General features: G+C 46.1%; 1 protein-coding gene across 1 annotated transcript in view; it reads right to left on the reverse strand.

Annotated features, from left to right (window-relative positions):
• Nucleotides 1–473: 473 nt before the first annotated feature.
• The window catches only part of otud7a (OTU deubiquitinase 7A), an 85,584-nt gene continuing 59,541 nt past the window's right edge, over nucleotides 474–26,516 (reverse strand). Inside the window, exons 9-11 of the mRNA XM_055918537.1 lie at nucleotides 15,056–15,170; nucleotides 3,741–3,825; nucleotides 474–3,478 (exon numbers count right to left, since the gene is read on the reverse strand). Of these exons, the coding sequence (XP_055774512.1) occupies nucleotides 1,583–3,478; nucleotides 3,741–3,825; nucleotides 15,056–15,170 (2,096 nt within the window). The 3' untranslated portion in view covers nucleotides 474–1,582. The remainder of the gene's footprint in view (nucleotides 3,479–3,740; nucleotides 3,826–15,055; nucleotides 15,171–26,516) is intronic.

The following is a 26,516-nucleotide window of genomic DNA, read 5'->3' on the forward strand; positions in this document are numbered from 1 at the left end:
AAGGAAAAAAGCGCAAAATATTGCTTCATGGCATTTTGTGAAAATTATATAAAAATATTTTCTATATAACACTTTTATAGCCTTGGCTTGTAAATTCCCCATCATCACATTCTCTATACACAAAAACACACAAACTGATTTTTTTTTTTTTTTTACACAATATACTAATCTTATTTTTGTTCCTCATTTTTGCTATGTACTGTACATTGGTATCTAATGTGCAAATTAATAATTTAAGTTGTGTAAAACTCTCAAATGAATACAAAATCATATATTTTTTTACATTTAAATGGTGAGAGTCCATGAACCACGACACAATAAAAAGGATCCCAAACGTCATTATATTCAGGAGTTGTTTGAAGAGCGTTCTCTCTGTAGATATTTAACATCTTTGGCCAGGAGATTTCATGTTATTTTGTCGTTGTTAATAAACCCTAATGGGTAGCAACACCACACAGCACCTGTAAAATAACAACCAAGATAATCAACTGCTGATGAAAACATGTTCGGTTTATCTAAGACCTGTAGAATGTAGAGGAAAACATTAAATACAAATATTTTGTGAGGCAGACCAAATCAAACTAGCATTGAAACAGTCTCCCTGCCCTCCCTGTGATAAGGAGTACGATTCATTAAAACCAATTCGATTTTGTTGTTGTTTCGTTTAAACCATGTAATCAATGTGAGTGCACACTGCAAACTTAAATTACAAAGTGCATTTTCACCACACGAAACGGTTATTTTCCTTAGTGTGGGTTTCTTTGCGTTCGACTGAATATCCTGCCTATTGTTGTCTATTGTCTTTCAGCTGCGCCAGAGGATTTGAACTCTCTACTGAAGCCAACAGGAGTGCATAGACAACAGAAAGGGTTCACAGTGAGTTGCCTTTAGGACAAATATTGATCCAAAATAAAAAATAAAAAACCCTGTTGAAGTTACTAGCGTATTGCTTTGAGAAGTTTGTTTTGAAAGTTGGTTGAAGGTTTTAAATCAAAACAGCCCAGTTTAAGTTTGAAGTTAGGCTTAAGTTTAAAGTTTAAGTTTTGAACCACTGCACAAAAAATTGCAATTTTGCTATTTTATGTGTAGTGTATGTGCCTGAAATGATATCTGAGTTTGCCATTCAAGTTGTGGGCAAAAAAACACAGACATTTCTCCATAAACTAACTAAAAGTTGAACCAAATTATGTATTTTTTAAAAACGAACAAAGTTATAAATTCCTGCTGGCCAAAGATGTTAAGTGGACAGAGAGATCTACCCTGCTTGTCATCAAGTAGTCGTGTCCTTTACAGTAGCCTCCTGTACTGTACACTGAGACAGAGGAAGTGACAGGAATCAAACGTTTTTAAACAGAGCAGGCGATCACCTGGCTCTGAGCATGTCTGTCTGTCTGTCTTGATGTCCCAACGTCCACAGACAGTCTATTGAGTAGACCTGTTCTCTTTCCTTCTCTATGGGACACAGTCCTGTTGTCTTTCTGTTGTGTTGCGTTGTCAGCAGCAGGGTTTGCAGTACCTGTAGTGTGATAGATAGTACACCAGGCTAGAGTAGCAGCACCTCTGGCTGGCGCGGTGTCAGAGGCTATCCAGGCCTACTGAGGACCTTGGCTTCCCACTCCTTGTGTTTCAGATCCTCCTTGAAGCAGTAGGAACAGTAGTTATCTGTCTCTGGTCGCCCGTAGAAGGAGCACTTCTCCCTCTTGCATCGCCTCTGCTGCAGGCAGTACACCAGGCAACCCCCACCAGCGTTACCCATCTGACTTTTGACCTTGTCGGAACCCGAACCCGTCCTGGTGACGCTACTGCTCCCCCAGGTCTGAGGCAAGTCGACGTCGGCGAACTCCAGACAGTCCTGTATGTGACTAGCGTTGAAGCCGTTGGTATAGGTATGGGACTTGTGCTCCCCGGGCATGTTGTAGGGCTCCGTGGTGCCTGGGACCCCCGGGTGGGCGTGGTTGACCCCGCTGCCCAAACGGACCCCAGACAGGCGGGCTGGAGAGTAGCTCTGGGAGGACAGAGAGCGGTTCTGCTGGGGGTAAGTGGCACAGGTCTTCAGGGTGCCCACCAGAGGAGGCTTGTAGCTGGGCTGGGGGTCGTCCGGCTGGAAGCTGGGTGCCTGGAGGGCCTGGAGGTTGACGTCTCTCAGGTGGATGATACTGGACCTCTGGATGGGAGGGGTATGGCTGTAGTGGGCTGACACTGGGACTGCAGTTGGGACGAGGCCGGGGACAGGGGGGACGGACCCCGGTCTCCTGGTAGCACCGTTGCTGGGGGAGGAGTGGGGCGAGGGGCTGTGGCGGCCCTGCATCTTCAGGGCAATCTGTGGGGGGATGTGAGGGGTATGGCTTTGGTGGTGTCTGGCTGGGGAAGAGATGAAGTCCTGGGGAAGGGGAATAGGAGGAGGAGGGCAGGAGGGAGGAGGAGGAGGGGTGCGGGTGTCTCGCTCCCTCTCCCTCTCTCTCTCCCTTTCTCTCTCTCTCTCCCTCTCTCTCTCCCTCTCTCTCTCCCTCTCTCTCTCCCTCTCCTTTTCTCTCTCTCTTTCCTTCTCCCTCTCTCTCTCCCGGTGAGGGGCGCTCTCCTGCTCTGGTTTCTTCAGGGCGTTGGAGGACCCGTTGGTCGTAGTCGTCGTGGTTGTAGAGTTTGCTGCAGGTTTCTTCTCTCCTTCCTTCCTCCTCGTCTCCTGCTCGGCAGAGAAGCGCTCCTGAGCGGAGGTCAGGTAGAAGGAGATCATCTCCTCGTGGAACTGGTGGCGATGGGAGGTGAGGAGAAGGCCAGCGAAGATGAACTTCCTCTCGCCCTGCATGGCGGCTCTCAGTATGTTGAGGCTCAGCTTGACGTCTGTGCTGTACTTCCAGTGCTCCGACAGGGCCTTATCCCCGACCAGTCTGGCCAGGAGACCCCCCCTGTCCCTGTCCCGTTCCCCGGGAGGAGAGGGCACGCCTGGGGGACGCTCGGTGGGAGACGGGCTGGTGGTCTTGTCCGAGGAGAACGACGTACTCGCAGACTGGCCTTCCTTCTCTCCTCCTCCTCCATCCTTCCGTGCTTTCCCCTCCTTTTTCTCCTTCTTCTTCTCTACATTATTCTCTGTCCCTCCTCCGTTGCCGCCCCCTCCTCCTCCGTTGCTGCCCCCCACTCCTCCGTTGTTCCGGCCGCTGCCTCCGGAGTTGGAGCGGTTGATCTTTCCGTGGACCAGCCCTCCCAGACCTCCCATGTTCTTCTTCAGCTTGATACCCAGGGTCTTGCTGAAGCTGCCTAGCTTGTTGGCCACAGAGTCCGTCCTGGTCTTGTCCTTGTCTTTACGTTGTTGCTGCCTCTCCGTCTTCTCCTTGGGATCCTTGTCCTTGGTGGAGACCTTGCCGTTGTTGACGTTGGAGTTGCTGCAGACGGAGTCGCGGTCGGAGTCCATGGAGTCGGCTAGAGACTGGACGTCATCGCCCCCGTGGGACGCCGTGGGAGACTCCGGTTGGGCCAGGGGAGCCTGGAGAGAGAGAGGGAGAGGGAGGGAGGGGTGAGAAGGGATGGAGAGGAAGCACAATCAGTAAATGATGTTGATCGGTCTAATCTACTCATTTTCAAGACTTTGACAGCAAATTGTAGTTTTCTTAATTCGTTGTATATAGACAGTAAGGTGCTGGGGAGCTGGCAGTACAACAAGCATGCAGAACAACCTATCAAATTCATTTACAACAATTACTTGCTGGCATTAGCCAATCAATGTGGAAGAGGAAGAGGAGAGGTACCCTGGTCTCAGATGGTATCCTGATCCATGTTACGTTCATGTAGTTATGCAGCAGGTTCAGTTTGGCTTCCAGAGACAGGATTAAACTGAGGAGGGAGAAAGGTTACGGACATTAGGGGCGGCAGGGTAGCCTAGTGGTTAGAGCGTTGGACTAGTAACCAGCAGGTAGCCTAGTGGTTAGAGCGTTGGACTAGTAACCAGCAGGTAGTCTAGTGGTTAGAGCGTTGGACTAGCAACCAGCAGGTAGCCTAGTGGTTAGAGCGTTGGACTAGTAACAGGCAGGTAGTCTAGTGGTTAGAGCGTTGGACTAGTAACCAGCAGGTAGCTTAGTGGTTAGAGCGTTGGACTAGTAACGAGCAGGTAGCCTAGTGGTTAGAGCGTTGGACTAGTAACCAGCAGGTAGCCTAGTGGTTAGAGTGTTGGACTAGTAACCAGCAGGTAGCCTAGTGGTTAGAGCGTTGGACTAGTAACCAGCAGGTAGCCTAGTGGTTAGAGTGTTGGACTAGTAACCAGCAGGTAGCCTAGTGGTTAGAGCGTTGGACTAGTAACCAGCAGGTAGTCTAGTGGTTAGAGTGTTGGACTAGTAACCAGCAGGTAGCCTAGTGGTTAGAGTGTTGGACTAGTAACCAGCAGGTAGCCTAGTGGTTAGAGTGGTGGACTAGTAACCAGCAGGTAGCCTAGTGGTTAGAGTGTTGGACTAGTAACCAGCAGGTAGTCTAGTGGTTAGAGCGTTGGACTAGTAACCAGCAGGTAGCCTAGTGGTTAGAGCGTTGGGCCAGTAACCAGCAGGTAGCCTAGTGGTTAGAGCGTTGGACTAGTAACCAGCAGTTAGCCTAGTGGTTAGAGCGTTGGGCCAGTAACCAGCAGGTAGTTTAGTGGTTAGAACGTTGGACTAGTAACCAGCAGGTAGCCTAGTGGTTAGAGTGTTGGACTAGTAACCAGCAGGTAGCCTAGTGGTTAGAATGTTGGGCCAGTAACCAGCAGGTAACCTAGTGGTTAGAGGGTTGGGTCAGTAACCAGCAGGTAGTCTAGTTGTTAGAGTGTTTGGCCAGTAACCAGCAGGTAGCCTAGTGGTTAGAGCGTTGGACTAGTAACCAGCAGGTAGCCTAGTGGTTAGAGCGTTGGGTCAGTAACCAGCAGGTAGCCTAGTGGTTAGAGTGTTGGGCCAGTAACCAGCAGGTAGCCTAGTGGTTAGAGCATTGGACTAGTAACCAGCAGGTAGCCTAGTGGTTAGAGCGTTGGACTAGTAGGCAGCAGGTAGCCTAGTGGTTAAAGCGTTGGACTAGTAACCAGCAGGTAGCCTAGTGGTTAGAGCATTGGACTAGTAACCAGCAGGTAGCCTAGTGGTTAGAGCGTTGGACTAGTAAGCAGCAGGTAGCCTAGTGGTTAAAGCGTTGGACTAGTAACCAACAGGTTCAGTTTGGCTTCCAGAGACAGGATTAAACTGAAGGAGGAGAAAGGTTACGGACATTAGATATCAACAGTAAATCTGGATTATAAATGCTACGCTTTCGAAGAAATATAAACTCAACAACAAAAACAAAAGAAACTTCCCCTTTTTCAGGACTCCGTCTTTTAAAGATAATTCGTAAAAATCCAATAGAGCGTTGGGCCAGTAACCAGCAGGTAGCCTAGTGGTTAGAGCGTTGGACTAGTAACTAGCAGGTAGTCTAGTGGTTAGAGCGTTGGACTAGTAACCAGCAGGTAGCCTAGTGGTTAGAGCGTTGGACTAGTAACCAGCAGGTAGCCTAGTGGTTAGAGCGTTGGGTCAGTAACCAGCAGGTAGCCTAGTGGTTAGAGTGTTGGGCCAGTAACCAGCAGGTAACCTAGTGGTTAGAGGGTTGGGTCAGTAACCAGCAGGTAGTCTAGTTGTTAGAGTGTTTGGCCAGTAACCAGCAGGTAGCCTAGTGGTTAGAGCGTTGGACTAGTAACCAGCAGGTAGCCTAGTGGTTAGAGCGTTGGGTCAGTAACCAGCAGGTAGCCTAGTGGTTAGAGTGTTGGGCCAGTAACCAGCAGGTAGCCTAGTGGTTAGAGCATTGGACTAGTAACCAGCAGGTAGCCTAGTGGTTAGAGCGTTGGACTAGTAAGCTGCAGGTAGCCTAGTGGTTAAAGCGTTGGACTAGTAACCAGCAGGTAGCCTAGTGGTTAGAGCATTGGACTAGTAACCAGCAGGTAGCCTAGTGGTTAGAGCGTTGGACTAGTAAGCAGCAGGTAGCCTAGTGGTTAAAGCGTTGGACTAGTAACCAACAGGTTCAGTTTGGCTTCCAGAGACAGGATTAAACTGAAGGAGGAGAAAGGTTAGAGACATTAGATATCAACAGTAAATCTGGATTATAAATGCTACGCTTTCGAAGAAATATAAACTCAACAACAAAAACAAAAGAAACTTCCCCTTTTTCAGGACTCCGTCTTTTAAAGATAATTCGTAAAAATCCAATAGAGCGTTGGGCCAGTAACCAGCAGGTAGCCTAGTGGTTAGAGCGTTGGACTAGTAACTAGCAGGTAGTCTAGTGGTTAGAGCGTTGGACTAGTAACCAGCAGGTAGCCTAGTGGTTAGAGCGTTGGACTAGTAACCAGCAGGTAGCCTAGTGGTTAGAGCGTTGGGTCAGTAACCAGCAGGTAGCCTAGTGGTTAGAGTGTTGGGCCAGTAACCAGCAGGTAACCTAGTGGTTAGAGGGTTGGGTCAGTAACCAGCAGGTAGTCTAGTTGTTAGAGTGTTTGGCCAGTAACCAGCAGGTAGCCTAGTGGTTAGAGCGTTGGACTAGTAACCAGCAGGTAGCCTAGTGGTTAGAGCGTTGGGTCAGTAACCAGCAGGTAGCCTAGTGGTTAGAGTGTTGGGCCAGTAACCAGCAGGTAGCCTAGTGGTTAGAGCATTGGACTAGTAACCAGCAGGTAGCCTAGTGGTTAGAGCGTTGGACTAGTAAGCTGCAGGTAGCCTAGTGGTTAAAGCGTTGGACTAGTAACCAGCAGGTAGCCTAGTGGTTAGAGCATTGGACTAGTAACCAGCAGGTAGCCTAGTGGTTAGAGCGTTGGACTAGTAAGCAGCAGGTAGCCTAGTGGTTAAAGCGTTGGACTAGTAACCAACAGGTTCAGTTTGGCTTCCAGAGACAGGATTAAACTGAAGGAGGAGAAAGGTTAGAGACATTAGATATCAACAGTAAATCTGGATTATAAATGCTACGCTTTCGAAGAAATATAAACTCAACAACAAAAACAAAAGAAACTTCCCCTTTTTCAGGACTCCGTCTTTTAAAGATAATTCATAAAAATCCAATAGAGCGTTGGGCCAGTAACCAGCAGGTAGCCTAGTGGTTAGAGCGTTGGACTAGTAACTAGCAGGTAGTCTAGTGGTTAGAGCGTTGGACTAGAAACCAGCAGGTAGCCTAGTGGTTAGAGCGTTGGACTAGTAACCAGCAGGTAGCCTAGTGGTTAGAGCGTTGGGTCAGTAACCAGCAGGTAGCCTAGTGGTTAGAGTGTTGGGCCAGTAACCAGCAGGTAACCTAGTGGTTAGAGGGTTGGGTCAGTAACCAGCAGGTAGTCTAGTTGTTAGAGTGTTTGGCCAGTAACCAGCAGGTAGCCTAGTGGTTAGAGCGTTGGACTAGTAACCAGCAGGTAGCCTAGTGGTTAGAGCGTTGGGTCAGTAACCAGCAGGTAGCCTAGTGGTTAGAGTGTTGGGCCAGTAACCAGCAGGTAGCCTAGTGGTTAGAGCATTGGACTAGTAACCAGCAGGTAGCCTAGTGGTTAGAGCGTTGGACTAGTAAGCAGCAGGTAACCTAGTGGTTAAAGCGTTGGACTAGTAACCAGCAGGTAGCCTAGTGGTTAGAGCATTGGACTAGTAACCAGCAGGTAGCCTAGTGGTTAGAGCGTTGGACTAGTAAGCAGCAGGTAGCCTAGTGGTTAAAGCGTTGGACTAGTAACCAACAGGTTCAGTTTGGCTTCCAGAGACAGGATTAAACTGAAGGAGGAGAAAGGTTACAGACATTAGATATCAACAGTAAATCTGGATTATAAATGCTACGCTTTCGAAGAAATATAAACTCAACAACAAAAACAAAAGAAACTTCCCCTTTTTCAGGACTCCGTCTTTTAAAGATAATTCGTAAAAATCCAAATACCTTAAAACAAATCTTCATTGTAAAGGGTTTAAACACTGTTTCCCATGCTTGTTCAATGAACCATAGACAATGAATGAACATGGACCTGTGGAAAGGTTGTTAAGACACTAACAGCTTACAGACGGTAGGCAGTTAAGGTCACAGTTATGAATACTTAGGACACTAAAGAGAGCTTTCTACTGACTCTGAAAAACACCAAAAGAAAGATGCCCAGGGTCCCTGCTCATCAGCGTGAACGTGCCTTAGGCATGCTGCAAGGAGGCATGAGGACTGCAGATGTGGCCAGGGCAATAAAATTGCAATGCCTGTACTTTGAGATGCCTAAGACAGCACTACAGGTAGACAAGACGGACAGCTGATCGTCCTCGCAGCGGCAGACCACGTGTAACAACACCTGCACAGGATCGGTACGTTCGAACATCACACCTGCGGGACAGGTACAGGATAGCAAGAAAAACTGCCATGTTACACCAGTAACGCACAATCCCTCCATCAGTGCTCAGACTGTCCGCAATAGGCTGAGAGAGGCTGGGCTGAGGGATTGTAGGCCTGTTATAAGGCAGGTCCTCACCAGACATCACCGGCAACAACGTCACCTATGGGCACAAACCCACAGTCGCTGGTCTAGACAGACTGGCAAAAAGTGCTCTTCACTGACGAGTTGCGGTTTTGTCTCACCAGGGGAGATGGTCAGATCCGCATTTATCGTCGAAGGAATGAGCGTTATACCGAGGCCTGTACTCTGAAGCAGGATCGATTTGGAGGTGGAGGGTCCGTCATGGTCTGGGGCGGTGCGTCTTGGCATCATCGGACTGAACTTGTTGTCATTGCCGACAATCTCAATGCTGTGCGTTACAGGGAAGACATCCTCCTCCCTCATGTGGTACCCTTACTGCAGGCTCATCCTGACATGACCCTACAGTATGACAATGCCACCAGCCATACTGTTCGTTCTTTGCATGACTTCCTCCAACACAGGAATGTCAGTGTTCTGCCATGGATCTCAATCCCATTGAGCACATCTGGGACCTGTTGGATCGTTGGGTGAGGGCTAGGGCCATTCCCCCCAGAAATGTCCGGGAACTTGCAGGTGCCTTGGTGGAAGAGTGGGGTAACATCTCACAGCAAGAACTGGCAAATCTGGTGCAGTCCATGTGGAGGAGATGAACTGCACTACTTAATGCAGCTGGTGGCCACACCAGATACTGACTGTAACTACTGATTTTGACCCCCCCTTTGTTCAGGGACACATTATTCCATTTCTGTTAGTCACATGTCTGTGGAACTTGTTCAGTTTATATCTCAGTTGTTGAATCTTGTTATGTTTATACAAATATTTACACATGTTAAGTTTGCTGAAAAAACAAACTCAGTTGACAGTGAGAGGACGGTTCTTTTCTTGCATGGTTTATTTAGCCATGAATTAAGATTGAACACTACAGCTTGTAGTGATACATGTTAACGTTTTATAGATAATAAACTATAGATAGTTCATCTTTAATAAAATAAGGCTCTTTGTGTTTTGTGCTGGAAACAATGTTTAGTTAAGAACACGAATCCCAACATTCATTCTTGTATTCAAGAAGAATGATATGTTTCAATGTTCCCTTCAGAACTGTTAGCTGACTTGACCAGGGCCCTGTAACCCTTCAGAACTGTTAGCTGACTTGACCAGGGCCCTGTAACCCTTCAGAACAGTTAGCTGACTTGACCAGGGCCCTGTAACCCTTCAGAACAGTTAGCTGACTTGATTGACCAGGGCCCTGTAACCCTTCAGAACAGTTAGCTGACTTGACCAGGGCCCTGTAACCCTTCAGAACAGTTAGCTGACTTGACCAGGGCCCTGTAACCCTTCAGAACAGTTAGCTGACTTGACCAGGGCCCTGTAACCCTTCAGAACAGTTAGCTGACTTGACCAGGGCCCTGTAACCCTTCAGAACAGTTAGCTGACTTGACCAGGGCCCTGTAACCCTTCAGAACAGTTAGCTGACTTGATTGACCAGGGCCCTATAACCCTGCAGAACAGTTAGCTGACTTGATTGACCAGGGCCCTATAACCCTGCAGAACAGTTAGCTGACTTGATTGACCAGGGCCCTATAACCCTGCAGCACAGTTAGCTGACTTGATTGACCAGGGCCCTATAACCCTGCAGAACAGTTAGCTGACTTGATTGACCAGGGCCCTATAACTCTGCAGAACAGTTAGCTGACTTGATTGACCAGGGCCCTATAACCCTGCAGAACAGTTAGCTGACTTGATTGACCAGGGCCCTATAAACCTGCAGCACAGTTAGCTGACTTGATTGACCAGGGCCCTATAAACCTGCAGCACAGTTAGCTGACTTGATTGACCAGGGCCCTGTAACCCTGCAGAACAGTTAGCTGACTTGATTGACCAGGGCCCTATAACGTTCTGATTGACCAGGGCCCTATAACCCTTCAGAACAGTTAGCTGACTTGATTGACCAGGGCCCTATAACTCTGCAACACAGTTAGCTGACTTGATTGACCAGGGCCCTATAACGTTCTGATTGACCAGGGCCCTATAACCCTTCAGAACAGTTAGCTGACTTGATTGACCAGGGCCCTATAACTCTGCAACACAGTTAGCTGACTTGATTGACCAGGGCCATATAGCGTTCTGATTGACCAGGGCCCTATAACTTCCTGTTTTGTCTGATCGACCAGGGCCCTATAACTTTCTGTTTGTCTGATTGACCAGGGCCCTATAACTTCCTGTTTTGTCTGATTGACCAGGGCCCTATAACTTCCTGTTTTGTCTGATTGACCAGGGCCCTTTAACTTCCTGTTTTGTCTGATTGACCAGGGCCCTATAACTTTCTATTTTGTCTTGCAGTTGAATACACTGGAAGCTTACTTGACAAAGTAAATGGACAGAGTTATTTATATATTGTCAAATGAGCCGCTGCCAGAGAACCCAGCTGCTCCAAGGGAGAAGGACCTTAAAAGACCTCAGTTATAAAACGAGGCAAGGCTCCATTGTAGTGCCTTTAACTCCACTAGAAACCTTATTTTCAAAATCGTAAGACTGTCTTTTAGATAGAAAAGTAAATACCAAAAAAGACAGAGGCTCTAGCTTCACAAACACCTTCAGAGGGTCTAACTTCACAATCACCTTCAGAGTCTGTAACTTCACAATCACCTTCAGAGGCTCTAGCTTCACAAACACCTTCAGAGGCTCTAGCTTCACAATCAGCTTCAGAGGGTCTAACTTCACAAACACCTTCAGAGGGTCTAACTTCACAAACACCTTCAGAGGGTCTAACTTCACAAACACCTTCAGAGGGTCTAACTTCACAATCACCTTCAGAGGGTCTAACTTCACAATCACCTTCAGAGGGTCTAACTTCACAATCCCCTTCAGAGTCTGTAACTTCACAAACACCTTCAGAGGGTCTAACTTCACAATCACCTTCAGAGTCTGTAACTTCACAATCACCTTCAGAGTCTGTAACTTCACAATCACCTTCAGAGGGTCTAACTTCACAATCACCTTCAGAGGGTCTAACTTCACAATCACCTTCAGAGGGTCTAACTTCACAAACACCTTCAGAGAGTCTAACTTCACAATCACCTTCAGAGGGTCTAACTTCACAAACACCTTCAGAGAGTCTAACTTCACAATCACCTTCAGAGGGTCTAACTTCACAATCACCTTCAGAGGGTCTAACTTCACAAACACCTTCAGAGAGTCTAACTTCACAATCACCTTCAGAGGGTCTAACTTCACAATCACCTTCAGAGAGTCTAACTTCACAATCACCTTCAGAGGGTCTAACTTCACAATCACCTTCAGAGTCTGTAACTTCACAATCACCTTCAGAGTCTGTAACTTCACAATCACCTTCAGAGGGTCTAACTTCACAATCACCTTCAGAGGGTCTAACTTCACAATCACCTTCAGAGGGTCTAACTTCACAAACACCTTCAGAGAGTCTAACTTCACAATCACCTTCAGAGGGTCTAACTTCACAATCACCTTCAGAGAGTCTAACTTCACAATCACCTTCAGAGGGTCTAACTTCACAATCACCTTCAGAGTCTGTAACTTCACAAACACCTTCAGAGGGTCTAACTTCACAATCACCTTCAGAGAGTCTAACTTCACAATCACCTTCAGAGGGTCTAACTTCACAATCACCTTCAGAGGGTCTAACTTCACAAACACCTTCAATCTTAGACTTTGTGTGACTTCACATATGTACACAATTAATGGGGAGTTTCTTCTCTAAGGAACCCAAATTCCCAGTGGCAAATTATTCAATGTAAGTCTCACAGATTAGTGGTTTTTAAACTCACCAAATGACACACGTCTCAGACATGATCTCATCAACCTAGCATCCTGTCTCTTTCTCTCATTCTGACAGACAGACAGACAGACAGACAGACAGACAGACAGACAGACAGACAGACAGACAGACAGATAGACAGTGCTCCATGACGGACAGGCAGACAGACAGACAGACAGACAGACAGACAGACAGACAGACAGACAGTGCTCCATGACAGACAGACAGACAGACAGACAGACAGACAGACAGACAGACAGTGCTCCATGACGGACAGACAGACAGACAGACAGACAGACAGACAGACAGACAGACAGACAGACAGATAGTATGACAGACAGACAGACAGACAGACAGACAGACAGACAGACAGTGCTCCGTGACAGACAGACAGACAGACAGACAGACAGACAGACAGACAGACAGACAGACAGACAGATAGACAGACAGATAGACAGACAGTGCTCCGTGACAGACAGACAGACAGACAGACAGACAGACAGACAGACAGACAGACAGACAGACAGTGCTCCGTGACAGACAGACATACAGACAGACAGACAGACAGACAGACAGACAGACAGACAGAGGATAGACAGACAGTGCTCCGTGACAGACAGACAGACAGACAGACAGACAGACAGATAGTATGACAGACAGACAGACAGACAGACAGACAGACAGACAGAGAGACAGACAGACAGACAGACAGACAGACAGATAGTATGACAGACAGACAGACAGACAGACAGACAGACAGACAGTGCTCCGTGAGGTTATGCCATTCAGATCAGAGTTGAGCTCCTCTGTGTAAAGCAGCGTTATAGAAGATAATGATGTATGAAGCCTAGAGATAATGACTCTATGATTAGAGGGGGGGATCTCCTCTCTTCCTTTCTGTCTTTGTCTTCTCATTTCTCCTCTGTATTTACTGTCCTCCCACAGAGAGGAAGCAAGGCTTTAACTGTCCCCTCCACCCCTACTGTCCTCCCACAGAGAGGAAGCAAGGCTTTAACTGTCCCCTCCACCCCTACTGTCCTCCTACAGAGAGGAAGCAAGGCTTTAACTGTCCCCTCCACCACTACTGTCCTCCCACAGAGAGGAAGCAAGGCTTTAACTGTCCCCTCCACCCCTACTGTCCTCCTACAGAGAGGAAGCAAGGCTTTAACTGTCCCCTCCCCCTCCCCCTTACTATCCCCTCCCCCTACCCCTTTACTATCCCCTCCCCCTTACTATCCCCTCCCCCCTCCCCTTTACTATCCCCCCCTTACTATCCCCCCCCCTTACTACCCCCCACCCCTACTGCCCCTCCAGCCCTACTACCCCCCACCCCTATTACCCTCCACCCCTATTACCGCCTCTGCCCCTATTACCCCCACCACCACCACCCCCACCACCTGTTTGTCGTTGGTTGTAATTAACTCACTTGGCTAGCTTGATGTTTGTCGTTGGTTGTAAATAACTCACCTGGCTAGCTTGATGTTTGTCGTTGGTTGTAACTAACTCACCTGGCTAGCTTGATGTTTGTCGTTGGTTGTAATTAACTCACTTGGCTAGCTTGATGTTTGTCGTTGGTTGTAATTAACTCACTTGGCTAGCTTGATGTTTGTCGTTGGTTGTAACTAACTCACCTGGCTAGCTTGATGTTTGTCGTTGGTTGTAATTAACTCACTTGGCTAGCTTGATGTTTGTCGTTGGTTGTAATTAACTCACTTGGCTAGCTTGATGTTTGTCGTTGGTTGTAACTAACTCACCTGGCTAGCTTGATGTTTGTGTAAGAAATTGTAATAGGGACTGGAAACTAGTAATAACTACATTTCAACATAAGTCATCTTTTATACATAAGTCATCTTTTATACAAAATACACATACTCCTCATTTCTCTTGGACATATGCTGGACTTATTAAGACACCAACTACAGACACACATAATTCCCCTCCCCCATGATAACCACAGACACACACAACTCAGGGTTGGAGCTCAAGACAAAGAACTATCTCAGGAACCAATGGAACGTTGACACCAGGCCTGTTCAGGACTACCCAAGACCCAGATCGACCAATCGGAAGGCCAGACTCGCAGATCTACCTACTTTGCTTGTTGTCTATATAAAACTGTACAATTGTTGAAACTACCTTTTTCCGGACGATTTCATACAAATCAGACAGAATGAGCCGTGCCGCACGCTTTGTCTAATATCTTTACACTTGAATAAATCTGCCTTATTATAAAATTATACACCTTGTCATATGTCTCCTCTTGTTCTCCTGTCTCCAGTAAAACGAATTATCAACATTTGTCGTTGGTTGTAACTAACTCACCTGGCTAGCTTGATGTTTGTCGTTGGTTGTAACTAACTCACCTGGCTAGCTTGATGTTTGTCGTTGGTTGTAACTAACTCACCTGGCTAGCTTGATGTTGTCGTTGGTTGTAACTAACTCACTTGGCTAGCTTGATGTTGTCGTTGGTTGTAACTAACTCACTTGGCTAGCTTGATGTTTGTCGTTGGTTGTAACTAACTCACCTGGCTAGCTTGATGTTGTCGTTGGTTGTAACTAACTCACTTGGCTAGCTTGATGTTGTCGTTGGTTGTAACTAACTCACTTGGCTAGCTTGATGTTTGTCGTTGGTTGTAACTAACTCACCTGGCTAGCTTGATGTTTGTCGGTGGCTGTAAACTAACTCACCTGGCTAGCTTGATGTTTGTCGTTGGTTGTAACTAACTCACCTGGCTAGCTTGATGTTGTCGTTGGTTGTAACTAACTCACTTGGCTAGCTTGATGTTGTCGTTGGTTGTAACTAACTCACTTGGCTAGCTTGATGTTTGTCGTTGGTTGTAACTAACTCACCTGGCTAGCTTGATGTTTGTCGTTGGTTGTAACTAACTCACCTGGCTAGCTTGATGTTGTCGCTGTCGTCCCGGCCCCACTCCCAGTCCTTCCCAGGGTCCGTAGCGAAGTGGAGAGATAGCAGCTTGTGTTCTGAGTCGGTTAGCGGGATCACAGCTGGAAAACACAGATCACACATCACTATGGTCAGATCAGATCACACATCACTATGGTCAGATCAGATCACACATCACTATGGTCAGATCAGATAAGCAGGGGTACAAACACACAGCCAGGTAACCACACAGTCAGGTAACCATACAGCCAGGTAACCACACAGTACACAACCAGGTAACCACACAGCCAGGTAACCACACAGTCAGGTAACCACACAGTACACAACCAGGTAACCACACAGTCAGGTAAACACACAGCCAGGAAACCACACAGTCAGGTAAACACACAGCCAGATAACCACACAGCCAGGTAACTATACAGCCAGGTAACCACACAGACAGGTAACCACACAGCCAGGTAAATACAGCCAGGTAAACACACAGCCAGGTAACCACACAGCCAGGTAAATACAGCCAGGTAACCACACAGCCAGGTAAATACAGCCAGGTAAACACACAGCCAGGTAACCACACAGCCAGGTAACCATACAGCCAGGTAACCACACAGCCAGGTAACCACACAGACAGGTAACCACACAGCCAGGTAAATACAGCCAGGTAAACACACAGCCAGGTAACCACACAGCCAGGTAACCATACAGCCAGGTAACCACACAGCCAGGTAACCACACAGACAGGTAACCACACAGCCAGGTAAATACAGCCAGGTAACCACACAGCCAGATAACCACACAGCCAGATAACCACACAGCCAGGTAACCACACAGCCAGGTAACCACACAGCCAGGTAACCACACAGCCAGGTAAATACAGCCAGGTAAACACACAGCCAGGTAACCACACAGCCAGGTAAATACAGCCAGGTAACCACAACAGCCTAGGTAACCACACAGCCAGGTAACCACAACAGCCAGGTAACCACACAGCCAGGTAAATACAGCCAGGTAAACACACAGCCAGGTAACCACAACAGCCAGGTAACCACACAGCCAGGTAAATACAGCCAGGTAAACACACAGCCAGGTAACCACACAGCCAGGTAAATACAGCCAGGTAAACACACAGCCAGGTAAACACAACAGCCAGGTAACCACACAGCCAGGTAACCACAACAGCCAGGTAACCACACAGCCAGGTAAATACAGCCAGGTAAACACACAGCCAGGTAACCACAACAGCCAGGTAACCACACAGCCAGGTAATCACAACAGCCAGGTAACCACAACAGGCAGGTAACCACAACAGCCAGGTAACCACAACAGCCAGGTAACCACACAGCCAGGTAACCACAACAGCCTAGGTAACCACAACAGCCTAGTTAACCACACAGCCAGGTAACCACAACAGCCAGGTAACCACACAGCCAGGTAACCACACAGCCAGGTAACCACACAGCCAGGTAACCACAACAGCCAGGTAACCACAACAGCCAGGTAACCACAACAGCCAGGTAACCACACAGCCAGGTAACCACAACAGCCAGGTAACCACACAGCCAGGTAACCACAACAGCCAGGTAACCACAACAGCCTAGGTAACCACAACAGTCAGGTAACCACAACAGCAAGGTAACCACAACAGCCAGGTAAGCACACAGCCAGGTAACCACAGCAGCCAGGTAACCACAACAGCCAGGTAACCACAACAGCCAGGTAACCACAACAGCCAGGTAAGCACACAGCCAGGTAACCACACAGCCAGGTAACCACAACAGCCTAGGTAACCACAACAGCCAGGTAACCACAACAGCAAGGTAACCACAACAGCAAGGTAACCACAACAGCCTAGGTAACCACACAGCCAGGTAACCACAACAGCAAGGTAACCACAACAGCCAGGTAACCACACAGCCAGGTAACCACACAGCCAGGTAACCACAACAGCAAGGTAACCACAACAGCCTAGGTAACCACACAGCCAGGTAACCACAACAGCAAGGTAACCACAACAGCCAGGTAACCACACAGCCAGGTAACCACACAGCCAGGTAACCACAACAGCCAGGTAAGCACACAGCCAGGTAACCACAGCAGCCAGGTAACCACAACAGCCAGGTAACCACAACAGCCAGGTAACCACAACAGCCAGGTAACCACAACAGCAAGGTAACCACAACAGCCTAGGTAACCACAACAGCCTAGGTAACCACAACAGCCAGGTAACCACAACAGCAAGGTAACCACAACAGCCTAGGTAACCACACAGCCAGGTAACCACAACAGCAAGGTAACCACAACAGCCAGGTAACCACACAGCCAGGTAACCACACAGCCAGGTAACCACAACAGCCAGGTAAGCACACAGCCAGGTAACCACAGCAGCCAGGTAACCACAACAGCCAGGTAACCACAACAGCCAGGTAACCACAACAGCCAGGTAACCACACAGCCAGGTAACCACACAGCCAGGTAACCACACAGCCAGGTAACCACAACAGCCTAGGTAACCACAACAGCCAGGTAACCACAGCAGCCTAGGTAGGATAAGCAGAGCCTCTATTGACCAGGAGGGCAATTCGAGTTTGAAAGTTCACACAGACCCATTAAGCACAGTAAACTATTGCTCATAAAGTCATGGTTTGATGAGCTCTGTTGCCCCACTGCCTAAAACATTTAGCCTTCTATTGGTATCAACTTCCTGTTGACACTTTTGACGCCAAGAGGGCCTTTTTTTCTTCTTTTCGTCTTCAGCCAACATGTAAAATAACGGATGTTGCTGAGGAGCACCTGACATTACAGGGAGTGTGTTGTGTGGGTGGATGTTCACACACCCCATAATAACACTGTCTAGAGAGAGAGAGATGAGTCTCCATCACGAGGGTCTGATTCCTTTCTGTCTTTGTTAGTGGGGGGGGGGGGGGGGGGGGGGATCAGCTTTAATAATGCAGATAGATTGTAGTTTCCATCAATGTAATTGTCTGCATCACTTCTAATCCCCCATATATTATTTTACATACATACATACAGACATACATACATACAGACATACATACATACAGACATAGATATAAATACACACCAGATACTGACTGTTACTTTTGATTTTGACCCCCCCCTTTGTTCAGGGACACATTATTCCATTTCTGTTAGTCACATGTCTGTGGAACTTGTTCAGTTTATGTCTCAGTTGGTGAATCTTGTTATGTTCATACAAATATTTACACATGTTAAGTTTGATGAAAATAAACACAGTTGACAGTGAGAGGACGGTTCTTTTTTACAATAGTTTTATTGTGTTTGTTTTTACTCCTGTCCTTCCTCTACCTCTCCCATCTATTACTGATGTCCTTCCTCTACCCTCAACCTCTCCCATCTATTACTGATGTCCTTCCTCTACCCTCAACCTCTCGCTTCTATTACCCATGTCCTTCCTCTACCCTCAACCTCTCCCATCTATTACTGATGTCCTTCCTCTACCCTCAACCTCTCCCATCTATTACTGATGTCCTTCCTCTAGCCTCAACCTCTCCCATCTATTACTGATGTCCTTCCTCTACCCTCAACCTCTCCCATCTATTACCCATGTCCTTCCTCTACCCTCAACCTCTCCCATCTATTACTGATGTCCTTCCTCTACCCTCAACCTCTCCCATCTATTACTGATGTCCTTCCTCTAGCCTCAACCTCTCCCATCTATTACTGATGTCCTTCCTCTACCCTCAACCTCTCCCATCTATTACCCATGTCCTTCCTCTAGCCTCAACCTCTCCCATCTGTTACCCATGTCCTTCCTCTACCCTCAACCTCTCCCATCTATTACTGATGTCCTTCCTCTACCCTCAACCTCTCCCATCTATTACTGATGTTCTTCCTCTACCCTCAACCTCTCCCATCTGATACCCATGTCCTTCCTCTACCCTCAACCTCTCCCATCTATTACTGATGTCCTTCCTCTACCCTCAACCTCTCCCATCTATTACTGATGTCCTTCCTCTACCCTCAACCTCTCCCATCTATTACTGATGTCCTTCCTCTAGCCTCAACCTCTCCCATCTATTACTGATGTCCTTCCTCTACCCTCAACCTCTCAAATCTATTACTGATGTCCTTCCTCTACCTCTCCCATCTATTACTGATGTCCTTTCTCTACCCTCAACCTCTCCCATCTATTACCCATGTCCTTCCTCTACCCTCAACCTCTCCCATCTATTACTGATGTCCTTCTTCTACCCTCAACCTCTCTCATCTATTACTGATGTCCTTCCTCTACCCTCAACCTCTCCCATCTATTACTGATGTCCTTCCTCTACCCTCAACCTCTCCCATCTATTACTGATGTCCTTCCTCTAGCCTCAACCTCTCCCATCTATTACTGATGTCCTTCCTCTACCCTCAACCTCTCCCATCTATTACTGATGTCCTTCCTCTACCCTCAACCTCTCCCATCTATTACTGATGTCCTTCCTCTAGCCTCAACCTCTCCCATCTATTACTGATGTCCTTCCTCTACCCTCAACCTCTCCCATCTATTACTGATGTCCTTCCTCTACCCTCAACCTCTCCCATCTATTACTGATGTCCTTCCTCTACCCTCAACCTCTCCCATCTATTACTGATGTCCTTCCTCTACCCTCAACCTCTCCCATCTATTACTGATGTCCTTCCTCTACCCTCAACCTCTCCCATCTATTACTGATGTCCTTCCTCTACCCTCAACCTCTCCCATCTATTACTGATGTCCTTCCTCTACCCTCAACCTCTCCCATCTATTACTGATGTCCTTCCTCTACCCTCAACCTCTCCCATATATTACTGATGTCCTTCCTCTACCCTCAACCTCTCTCATCTATTACTGATGTCCTTCCTCTACCCTCAACCTCTCCCATATATTACTGATGTCCTTCCTCTACCCTCAACCTCTCTCATCTATTACTGATGTCCTTCCTCTACCCTCAACCTCTCCCATCTATTACTGATGTCCTTCCTCTAACCTCAACCTCTCCCATCTATTACTGATGTCCTTCCTCTAACCTCAACCTCTCCCATCTATTACTGATGTCCTTCCTCTAACCTCAACCTCTCCCATCTATTACTGATGTCCTTCCTCTACCCTCAACCTCTCCCATCTATTACTGATGTCCTTCCTCTACCCTCAACCTCTTCCATCTATTACTGATGTCCTTCCTCTACCCTCAACCTCTCCCATCTATTACTGATGTCCTTCCTCTACCCCCAACCTCTCCCATCTATCTCTTAACACCATCCATAATGTATTTCTATTTGTCATATATTTTTTCAACTGTGTTGTAATGTTTCACAAAAGTACTGAACCTTTCTATTCTCATAGTTTCTACAGATTGTAAATTGAAAATATATATTTTTTAACTAAAAGTATTATTATACGATTGATCGATTGACTATGACTTTTCAGATCACCCAGTAGTGTTATCTGCAGAGTGAGCTTCAGGTAAATGTTGCAATTCTTCAGCCATCCCTGAACCTGCAACCAAAAACAAGCTCCATATGGACAATATCAAAACATATGATCTAATGATTCTGCCTCTTCGCAGCAGAATCTGCAGAACGGAGGCGGTTGTATCCCCCATATAAATAACATTCTATTGGTTGCAAGAATTTTGTATGATAAATAAAAAATTCAAAGTTTTGCATATCCGGCGTCGTTTTGCGTATCAGTTCAAAAATCTCATCCCAACTATTTTGAAATCTATATGGCACGGCTGTCCATTCTTTGGTCCTTAAATGAAACTGGTATACTTTTAATTTCTCACAATTTTCTTTCCAAAGGTTGTTGAGACAGAGGACAGGCTGTACTGTAAAAGTGTCTGTCAGACAGTCAGCTAGCTTCTGACGTTCAGGGCTTTTGCCAAAAAGGTTGAGCTGTGACTCTCAGAATGTAGAGAGTAATGCTGCATCCTGTGTGTGTGGGAGTGTTTACGTCAGTAGTGTGTGTGTGTGTGTGTGTGTGTGTGTGTGTGTGTGTGTGTGTGTGTGTGTGTGTGTGTGTGTGTGTGTGTGTGTGTGGGAGTGTTTACGTAAGTAGTGTGTTCGTGTCTCTGATAAAGTACAGCTGTGTTGTGCTGTGGTCTTGAGGGTTTCTCCCACAGGTCTTCAGTGAGACTGTTCTGTTTTTCTGTGTGTTTGCTCGTGTGTCTGTCTGTGTGTCTGTGTGTGTGTCTGTGTGTGTGTCTGTGACGCCATTCTGTCTTTCCTTTCACAGAAAGTTCCTCACACCACAGTTTGATCAGCCTCAAACCTGAGACACGATGAATTACTTTACACCACCGACTGATTGAGACAATGTACTATCAGATATAATACATCTCTCTGTATTGAGACAATGTACTGTCAGATATAATACATCTCTCTGTATTGAGACAATGTACTGTCAAATATACATCTCTCTGTATTGAGACAATGTACTATCAGATATAATACATCTCTCTGTATTGACAATGTACTGTCAGATATAATACATCTCTCTGTATTGAGACAATGTACTGTACTGTCAGATATAATACATCTCTCTGTATTGACAATGTACTATCAGATATAATACATCTCTCTGTATTGAGACAATGTACTGTCAGATATAATACATCTCTCTGTATTGACAATGTACTATCAGATATAATACATCTCTCTGTATTGACAATGTACTGTCAGATATAATACATCTCTCTGTATTGACAATGTACTGTCAGATATAATACATCTCTCTGTATTGACAATGTACTGTCAGATATAATACATCTCTCTGTATTGAGACAATATACTGTCAGATATAATACATCTCTCTGTATTGAGACAATGTACTGTAAGACAATTAGCATTGCAAAGGGAGGGTATATTACTGGAAACTTTCAAAATGGACCAGTAAACTACTAGAACTTTGGTATCTTTCAAGGAATGTATGTAATCTATCACAAGACTGACCGAAAAGACAGAATACACCACATGGGAATGACATCTACTGTGACTAAATATACCCCTGGGTAATGAAGACTAAATACACCCCTGGGTAATGAAGACTCAATACACCCCTGGGTAATGAAGACTCAATACACCCCTGGGTAATGAAGACTAAATACACCCCTGGGTAATGAAGACTAAATACACCCCTGGGTAATGAAGACTAAATACACCCCTGGGTAATGAAGACTAAATACACCCCTGGGTAATGAAGACTAAATACACCCCTGGGTAATGAAGACTAAATACACCCCTGGGTAATGAAGACTAAATACACCCCTGGGTAATGAAGACTAAATACACCCCTGGGTAATGAAGACTAAATACACCCCTGGGTAATGAAGACTAAATACACCCCTGGGTAATGAAGACTAAATACACCCCTGGGTAATGAAGACTAAATACACCCCTTGGTAATGAAGACTAAATACACCCCTGGGTAATGAAGACTAAATACACCCCTGGGTAATGAAGACTCAATACACCCCTGGGTAATGAAGACTAAATACACCCCTGGGTAATGAAGACTCAATACACCCCTTGGTAATGAAGACTAAATATACCCCTGGGTAATTAAAACTAAATTAAGCGTTTGATCTGTCAAAAACCTACATGTAGCGTACAGATGGAAGCTATAATGACTGAAATGCCAATACCTTTATACTGTAAAACAAATTAGCCAAGAAAATGTTTATTATTTTGAAATGAGTTGTGATGACCATCTTTTGAAGAGAGCCACAAATAGCCTCGACATTGTCTTCTATAATGGAGAAATGTGTACCTTTTAAAAACTCAACTGTACTGTACTATCAAAATGGCTGATTACCACATGTCACACAAGGTCACTTTTTTCCCCTTTGCTAAATGAGTCTCAACAACACATGTACCATCAAGTCCACTGTCCTGTCTTCCTCTCTAGTCTGGAGTGATACACCGTACACCCGTCTGAACAAGTCGAGACATAATAACCCTCTGACAGAGTTACGGCCTAACCTCACCTCTCAGGTCAACCAGTCACGCGGGCGGGCAGCCAGGCACGCAACGCAGCACACCTGGATTCAAATACTGTTCGTAATCATTTCAAATAACGTTTTTGTGCTTGATTGAACTCGCCTGTTGCACTAAAACCAATGTAATTATCATGTAATTATCTCAAAAGTGCAAACCCCACCAATCGGCACTCCAAGCAAACACTTCAAAGTATCTGAAAGATGTTGAATAGTATTTGAACCCGGGTCCAAAACAGGCTGTGTTCCTGGCTGTGTGCACCTGTTTACCATGTCAATAACAACCTGCCTGCAATGGGACTCAGATAGTTACAACCTTTCATACCCTACCTCTCTCTCTGTCTTCCTTCTCCCTCTCTCTCTCTCCCTCTCCTCTCCCCCTCCTCTCTCTCTCTCCCTCTCTTTCTGTCTTCTTCTCCCTCTCTCTCTCCCTCCTTCTCCCTCTTTTTCTGTCTTCCTTCTCCCTCTTTTTCTGTCTTCCTTCTCTCTCTCTCTCTCTCCCTCCTTCTCTCTCGCTCTCTCCCTCCTTCTCTCTCGCTCTCTCCCTCCTTCTCTCTCTCTCTCTCGCTCTCTCTCTCCCTCTCTCTCTCCCTCTCTCTCCTCTCTCTCTCTCCTCTCTCTCCCTCCTTCTCTCTCTCTCTGTCTCTTTCTCCTCTCTCTGTCTCTTTCTCCTCTCTCTCTCTCTCCCCCTCCTTCTCTCTCTCTCTCTCCTCGCTCTCTCTCTCTCTCTCCCTCCTTCTCTCTCGCTCTCTCTCCTCTCACTCTCTCTCTCCCTCCTTCTCTCTCCTTCTCTCACTCTCTCTCTCCTCTCTCTCTCTCGCTCTCTCCCTCATTCTCTCTCCTTCTCTCTCTCTCTCCCTCTCTCTCCTTCTCTCTCCTCCTCTGGCTCTCTTTTCCTCCCTCTCTCTCTCACTCTCTCTCTCTCGCTGTCTGTCTGTCTTTCTCTCCCCCTCTCTCTCTCTCCCTCTCTCTCTCCCTCTCCCTGTCTCTCTCTCTCTCCCTCTCTCTGTGTCTCTCTCTCTGTCTCCCCTCTAATAACCCTCTCTCCCATAACACCCTCTATGAAAGGTGAGGGTTAAACTAGACCAGTCAGAGTCAGTGAGAGTGTGTGCACGTGCACGTGCACACCTGTTGCTCTCTATGCATATCAGTGTAAAGAGGTGGTTCACACAGGGTTCACAGCTGGTATGGATGGTATCACTATGATCAGTATTAGGCCCCCAACACGCTACAGCAGCTGTTAACTGTACAGAGTAGATAGAGGACCAAATGGAACTCTATTCTCTCTATAGTGCACTACTTTCAACATGAACCCTCTATAGTGCACTACTTTCAACATGAGCCCTCTATAGTGCACTACTTTCAACATGAACCCTCTATTAGAGGTCGACCGATTAATCGGAATGGACGATTAATTAGGGCTGATTTCAAGTTTTCATATCAATCGGTAATTGGTATTTTTGGACACCGATTGAGGCCGATTACATTGCACTCCACGAGGAGCCTGCGTGGCAGTCTGACCCCCTGTTATGCGAGTGCAGCAAGGAGCCAAGGTAAGGTGCTAGCTAGCATTAAACGTATCTTATAAAAAACAATCAATCATAATCACTAGTTAACTACACATGGTTGATGATATTACTAGTTTATCTAGCTTGTCCTGCGTTGCATATAATCAACGCGGTGCCTGTTAATTTATCATCGAATCACAGCCTACTTCGCCAAACGGGTGATTTAACAAAAGCGCATTCGCGAAAAAAGCACTGTCGTTGCACCAATGTACCTAACCATAAACATCAACGCCTTTCTTAAATCAATACACAAGTATATATTTTTTAAACCTGTATATTTAGTTAATATTGCCTGCTAACATACATTTTATTTTAACTAGGGAAACTGTGTCACTTCTCTTGTGTTGCGTGCAAGCAGAGTCAGGGTATATGCAGCAGTTTGTGCCGCCTGGCTCGTTGCGAACTGTGTGAAGACCATTTCTTCCTAACAAAGACCGTAATTAATTTGCCAGAATTGTACATAATTATGAGATAACATTGAAGGTTGTACAATGTAACAGCAATATTTAGACTTAAGGATGCCATCCGTTAGATAAAATACGGAACCGTTCCGTATTTCACTGAAAGAATAAACGTTTTTTTTTTCTTCGAAATGATAGTTTCCGCATTTGACCACATTAATGACCTAAGGCTCGTATTTCTGTGTGTTATTATATTATTATTAAGTCTATGATTTGATAGAGCAGTCTGACTGAGCGGTGGTAGGCAGCAGCAGGCTCGTAAGCATTCATTCAAACAGCACTTTACTGCGTTTTGCCAGCAGCTCTTCATTGTGCTTCAAGCATTGAGCTGTTTATGACTTCAAGCCTATCAACTCCCGAGATGAGGCTGGTGTAACCGATGTGAAATGGCTAGCTAGTTAGCGGGGTGCGCGCTAATAGCGTTTCAAACGTCACTCGCTCTGAGACTTGGAGTAGTTGTTCCCCTTGCTCTGCATGGGTAACGATGCTTCGAGGGTGGCTGTTGTCGATGTGTTCCTGGTTCGAGCCCAGGTAGCGGCGAGGAGAGGGACGGAAGCTATACTGTTACACTGGCAATACTAAAGTGCCTATAAGAACATCCAATAGTCAGAGGTATATGAAATACAAATCGTATAGAGAGAAATAGTCCTATAATTCCTATAATAACTACAACCTAAAACGTCTTAACTGGGAATATTGAAGACTCATGTTAAAAGGAACCACCAGGTTTCATATGTTCTCATGTTCTAAGCAAGTAACTTAACCGTTAGCTTTTTTACATGGCACATATTGCACTTCTACTTTCTTCTCCAACACTTTGTTTTTGAATTATATAAACCAAATTGAACATGTTTCATTATTTATTTGAGACTAAATTGATTTTATTGATGTATTATATTAAGTTAAAATAAAAGTGTTAATTCAGTATTGTTGTAATTGTCATTATTACAAATAAATATATACATGTAAAAAATCAGCCGATTAATCGGTATCGGCTTTTTTTTGGGTCCTCCAATAATCGGTATCGACGTTGAAAAATCATAATCGGTCGACCTCTACCCTCTATAGAGCACTACTTTCAACATGAGCCCTCTGTAGTGCACGACTTTCAACATGAGCCCTCTGTAGTGCACGACTTTCAACATGAGCCCTCTATAGTGCACGACTTTCAACATGAGCCCTACATAGTGCACGACTTTCAACATGAGCCCTCTGTAGTGCACTACTTTCAACATGAGTCCTATATAGTGCACTACTTTCAACATGAGCCCTCTATAGTGCACTACTTTCAACATGAGTCCTATATAGTGCACGACTTTTAACATGAGCCCTATATAGTGCACGACTTTCAACATGAGCCCTCTATAGTGCACTACTTTCAACATGAGCCCTCTATAGTGCACTACTTTCAACATGAAACT

This window comes from Salvelinus fontinalis, chromosome 4 (assembly GCF_029448725.1).
Source record: "Salvelinus fontinalis isolate EN_2023a chromosome 4, ASM2944872v1, whole genome shotgun sequence".
Classification (NCBI taxonomy): Eukaryota; Metazoa; Chordata; class Actinopteri; order Salmoniformes; family Salmonidae; genus Salvelinus; species Salvelinus fontinalis.